We start from the raw sequence: 6,052 nt of genomic DNA on the forward strand, positions 1-6,052 counted from the left end.
AATAAAAGATTAACATCGGAAATAATATTCATCAAAAAACAAACACATAGTATCAATAAACAAAATGACACGGAAAAGTTACCCGAATCATATTTTCTGTTACTTAAAATATCGTCCTCTACATAATTTTAGAACTTTCCATTACCATCTCAGTGAATGTATATAAACCGTCGAACACGATTACGTACGAAAATTATTATAACGTTTTTAACGCTGAGCACAATCACATTGACTCTAAATCCTGGATTGCTGTGTATTTTATCGTTCGACGCAGGTTAGTTTGTATAAAAAGTATTATATATCGATCTTTTCAATCTTTTTATTCTTTTTACATATATTGATCTTTATAATTTTTTATTCTCTTGACATGGTTAATTTAGAACTATTATTCAAATTGTATTTTTTAATTAAATTTATATTTTTAATTAAATTTATATTACTTAATATTTTAAATATATTACAATATAAAGTATTCTTGTTATGCTCACATAAAAGAAATTTGTGAACACGATCAATATGATTAATTTTAAGAAAATTTATATATAATTTTTAATAGAAATGGGAACTTTTGCGTCGTATCGAGGTTGAACAAAGAATGTTCCTATTGGCTTTGGTTCATTTATCGGGATCCGGTAGACAATTTGATTGATTCTTTGAACACGGTTGAATCTATCATAATCAAATCTATTTAAGAGCGTTATCAAATCATTTGCTGACAACATATAGAACTTATATTCGTTAATTTTAACTAATTATATGGGTAATAAATTATTATTGACTATTTTTGTAATACTGAGGAAGGTCTAATTTAAGACCGAAACGTCTATTTTATTGTAAAATTTCAAATATAAATAAATTTTCAAGCCATTCTCATCTGGCGTTTGTGGTGTATGCCTTCTTAACTATATTGTGTTACGTAATAATAGTTTTTTGTAATATATATTATTACAATAGTTACATATATATAACCTCTCTTCCGTCAATACAATATTATTTCTTCTTCAATTATTAATGGCACCTGCCTTGAAATAAATTGTCGAAGGATAAGACATGTTAGTTCCGAAGTATATTTATCAATTCCCTAGATTTCCGTCTTTCCGCTACCGTCCTTGGCTAAAAAGTTCACGTGAACAATTTCACATTTCACAGTTGGGAAAGTTACATGATCCCCCGAAATCATAGATGATCATAGAATTCACGTGAAACTTTTCACTTTTCACGTTTCCGCCCTAGAGGAAAAGTTACATGATTGACTCCCTGGGATCTCACTACCAGTGCTGTCACAGTTTAACCATATACAGTTACGACAGTGCCTGAAATTTTTCGTGTAATGTTTCAAGGCGCATGCGTCAACTATACTATCGAAAACATGGCGGTATCAGAATAATAATAAGTGTGTTTGGAGGTTATATGTTTGTATGATTCTGTGATATTATATATTATATAAGTGAAATATTGTTAACGAAGATTTTATTCTTAATGCGTTTTTTTTAATATCCTATTTCGAAGTTATAATAATGAGTAAAGGTGGATTTTCTTGTGTGATGTGTAAAAACATATCTGGACGAAATGCAGGAATAAAGTTTTTTCGTTTTCCAAAAGATCCAGAAATGTAAGTAAAAATTTTCTCTATAAATATGCAAATAAATATATATGTAGTACAAAGTTTATATAATGATATTGAAATTATACAATTATATTTTTGCATAGGTCTAAATTATGGCTCAAATCTTGTAATCGTATGATTGATAGAACAACTGAAGAACTTTATAAAAATTATCGAATTTGTAGTGATCATTTTAATGAAAACATGTATCTTAATGACTTGAAAACTAGACTTCTTCCTGCAGCTATACCAAATGCAACATAGACCACATCATATTTTCTGACAAATCCAACTTGTGACACTTACGTTATTTCAAGAGGTAATATTCTGCTTTATATTTTATTCAACTGAAGCTGACTTTTCATGTGCAACTGCAGCATATGCTGCGACAGCAAAATGCTAACATTGGTTAAAAGTTTTTTTGTGAGCTGATGCTATCCAATCAGTTCTTGAAAGTATGAATCAGATGACGTTTTGCTGCCGCAGCATATATGCTGCGTATGAAAAATTAGCTTGAGAGATACTAATAAATATTTTTTATCACAGAGAATATAGAATTTAGACAGAAATCTTATCAGGAGGAATTAGAAATAAAAGCAAACGAATCGTTATATGAACAAATGGGCCTAGGTGAAAGCAATAATTCTAGTAAGTTTAAACTAGCATAGATGTAGACAATAATTAAAAATAGATTAATGATTATAAAAAATGTCTTATTAATAAATTACCAAATATCATTCTTAATGAACGCTAAGTGACACACAATTAACAGAATTAATATTATAGATGTATTTATTATATGTGTAATAATTATTAGTATTTGTAGCTGATGGGACGCTAATAGAGCCAGATGAGCGTAATATTTCAAGAGGAGAAATTGCCTCTTCAAAACTAGTTCATAAACAAATTCAGACGCCTCAGAATTTGTCTCATGATTCTCCAAGAAAAAATCGATTAAAATCAAGAATTGTCTCATTGCAGCGGGAAAATAGAAAACTGAAACAACAATTGAAAAATGCTCTTACAAAATCAGACAGAGAAGATTTAAAATATTACTGTCAACTAACAGATAAATTTTTATTTCCTTCTGCAGCAACTTTTGTGAAGGAACAAGCTAAACTAAACCAACAATTAACAAAAGGCAAGAAATATTCTATGCAATTTAAACAATTTTGTCTCAGTATATATTTTATTAGTTCTAAGAGTTACAAAGTATTGCGTAATGAACTAATATTACCAAGTCCAAGAACTCTTCAACGATCAATTGAAACGTTACAAATATCTCCCGGACTTAATGATATCATTTTTTATATGATAAAGGAAAAAATTGTCAATTTTACATTACTGGACAGGTTATGTGTAATTTGTATTGACGAAATGTCGTTAAAAGCAAATCTTTATTATAATATTAGTCGAGATGAGGTTATAGGATTTCAAGATCTTGGACATGAAAAGAAATTCCTCCCAGCATGTAATGCGGCCGTAATTATGATAAGAGGGATCTGTAAATCTTGGAAGCAACCAGTTGCTTATTATCTATTGAATTCAACTTTTAATGAAGCAGACGTACAAAATGTTGTACAAGAAGTGATCAGGAAGCTTCAAAATATCGGATTAAAAATTGTCGCACTTGTTACAGATATGGGCAAAAACTATCAAAATATGATTAAGCGCCTTGGTGTAACTTTAGAAGTCCCATATTTTGAAATTAATGGCGAACGTATTCATTATTTAGCCGACCCACCACACTTGATTAAAGCTACAAGAAACAATATTTATATTAATAATATTAAATACAATAGTGACTCAATTTTTTGGAATCATATTGCAACTCTTTATAATTATGATAAAGATCAACCAAATCGATTAGCTTATAAACTAACAGATATTCATGTTCAACCATCAGGGTTTGATCGAATGAAAGTAAAATATGCTGTTCATGTCTTAAGCGCTACAGTGGCAGCTGCCTTGAAAACACTATACGTTATAAATATTTTACCAGCAGTTGTATTAACGACAGTAGAATTTATTGAAAAATTCGATAGTTTGTTTGATATCTTTAACTCATCCACAGTAATAGATAAGAAAAGTTACAGGAAAGCTTTTACTGGAGCACAGCATCAATTACAATTTTTACAGGAAATGTTCGATTATTTGTCAGGCTTAACAGTTTTTTCAAAAAAAGGAAAAAATATTACAAATACGGTTCAAGTTTTCAAGTTTTGGAAATTAAACATAAAATCTCTACAATCACTGTGGACTTATATGCAAACTACTCAGCCAGATATTAAGTTTTTGCTTACAAGGCGGTTGAATCAAGATTCACTAGAGAATTATTTTGGAAAAATGCGAACGTTGAACGGCGCGGCGTATACTGTCACACCATCACAATTTTATTTCGGTTTTAGAAAATTATTTTCTACATTTTATTTGACGACGGGAACTGGAAACTGTGCCGAAGATCGCGACTTAATGCTTATGAATGTTGCTAATTATAAAGCTCAAAATGTACAACATGTTGATGTGAATCAGCAAGATAAAGGAAAACCAATTTTAATTGATGATCATGATTATCGAAACATAAGTCTATCGGAACAAAATGCTTTTCGATATGTTTGTGGATATTTAATGCGAAAGTGTATCATAAAACATTCCTGTGATATTTGCCTTAAGTTTGCGAGAGAATATGTAGACTTGAATAACAATTATTCATATTATTGTTTCTTTCGAGCTTATGAATCTACAGAAAATAATTTGTTTGGTAGTTTGTTAATGCCAACTGATGACTTCGTTACATATATACAAGTTTTAGAAAACAATTTTTTTCAAAATATAAAAACCTTAATATTGCAAAAAGGTGTTGTAGCTAATCTCATTGAAATTTTTTCTCACATACCATTTGCTCATCCATGTCCTAATTTTCCAAAGGAATATTTGATAAGGCTTTTTGCTCGAGTCCGACTTTTTTTTACTTTAAGAAACATTAACAGTACATTCAAGACTCAACGAGGACATAGAAAAGTAATAATTTTGAAACATTGATTACTATTTTATATTTACAAGAAATAATTATTTATTTTTTGAAAACTTTTAATTTGCTACGCATTAATAAGCTACACATTGAAGAGTTTACTTATATTTTGAAAATTAGTTCAGCTTTGTATGTGATATTTACGTTTTGTTATGTTTTATATGCTATTTTTTCTATAAGTATAACGGAATAATATATGTGATAGAACTTTTATGTTAAATACGTTATTATTTTTTATATAAAATATATCAATGTAATTATAAGACTGAAATAAATGCATAAATATGAAAATACGAATGAAATGCATGAAATTAATTATAAAGCTACTATTTACAATCTGGCCTGATGTAAAAACCGTTCAAATTTATCCTAAGATAGTAGTTAATAAAAAATATCATCAACACAAGAGCATTAGTTTTTGATGTTAGATCCGGCGATAAATATCAATCTTAGTATATTTGATTTTATTTTTTCTCTTTTCTTGCAGTAGAATAAACATGATGATTGGTTCACCAGTGCCATCAAAAACCAGATGAAAACAATCAAGCATTTAACGGATGAGTTCGGGGAGACGCTATTAGTGCTATTCGTATTATTCAATGTTTTTTTATTGTTCAATAAACGTAAAATAAAGATAGGGCAACATAAATAACATTAATAGCGTCTCCCGGCCGCAGTCAATAACTTCAGATCTGGATAATTTTATCAAGGAGAATATAAATAATATTCAATTTTTATTAGAATATTCCTATATATATTTTAATTTTTTTATAAATTACATTATTAATATTTCATATTAATGATTAATAATTGTATATTTTTTATACTTTACAACTTTATACTTTATTGTGAAAATTAAATGAATACTTTTTACACTTTGTCCATCGCACAATTGTCAACTAATTATTGAAAGTTTAAAATAACACCCAAAATGTGTGTTTTATTCGTTCAAAATACAATAAATTTCGCAATGTGTGTGTTAATTATTATCTAACCTTATTTTATAATTTAACTTTTTTTCAACTTTTTCTGTGGCTCCTTATATCACCTATTTCATTAATTACAATTGTCTATGGTAGCTAGAAATATTTAAACTCCTTTTTTATATTTCACATCTTTGAACTACACGCCTTTATACTATCCAAAACATGGCGGAGAGTCACATGACTGGGTAACACGAACATCAAAGGTTTCGCCTTTACTGTCGTAACTGTATATGGTTAAACTGTGGCTATGTAGCGCTACCACTGTTCAAGGAGCCAACTGATAGCACTATGAAACATTATCGTGACGCTATTGTTGGTAGCGTTTAACGTCATGAATCGCGCTACGAATGCCTATCGCCAAAGAAGCAGTGTGTTGATAGCGTAGCGTTCGTGTGCTCCATGAACAGCAATACCGTCAAGGCACTAGTT

The 6,052-nt window shown here is 29.3% G+C and overlaps 2 protein-coding genes across 2 annotated transcripts; both read left to right on the forward strand.

Moving 5' to 3' along the window:
* Positions 1 to 1,463: 1,463 nt before the first annotated feature.
* Positions 1,464 to 1,870, forward strand: LOC108763703 (THAP domain-containing protein 11-like). Its single transcript, XM_018511548.1, has 2 exons — positions 1,464 to 1,612; positions 1,711 to 1,870. Exons 1-2 carry the CDS (start codon positions 1,518 to 1,520, stop codon positions 1,868 to 1,870), a joined length of 255 nt encoding a protein of 84 aa, XP_018367050.1. The 5' UTR covers positions 1,464 to 1,517.
* Positions 1,871 to 1,886: 16 nt separating this feature from the next.
* Positions 1,887 to 5,307, forward strand: LOC108763716 (uncharacterized). The gene is made up of 4 exons (XM_018511565.1): positions 1,887 to 1,925; positions 2,153 to 2,254; positions 2,433 to 2,747; positions 5,125 to 5,307. Exons 2-4 carry the CDS (start codon positions 2,227 to 2,229, stop codon positions 5,130 to 5,132), a joined length of 351 nt encoding a protein of 116 aa, XP_018367067.1. The 5' UTR covers positions 1,887 to 1,925; positions 2,153 to 2,226; the 3' UTR covers positions 5,133 to 5,307.
* Positions 5,308 to 6,052: the final 745 nt, after the last annotated feature.

This window comes from Trachymyrmex cornetzi, unplaced genomic scaffold (assembly GCF_001594075.2).
Source record: "Trachymyrmex cornetzi isolate Tcor2-1 unplaced genomic scaffold, Tcor1.1 scaffold380, whole genome shotgun sequence".
In the NCBI taxonomy this organism is placed as follows: Eukaryota; Metazoa; Arthropoda; class Insecta; order Hymenoptera; family Formicidae; genus Trachymyrmex; species Trachymyrmex cornetzi.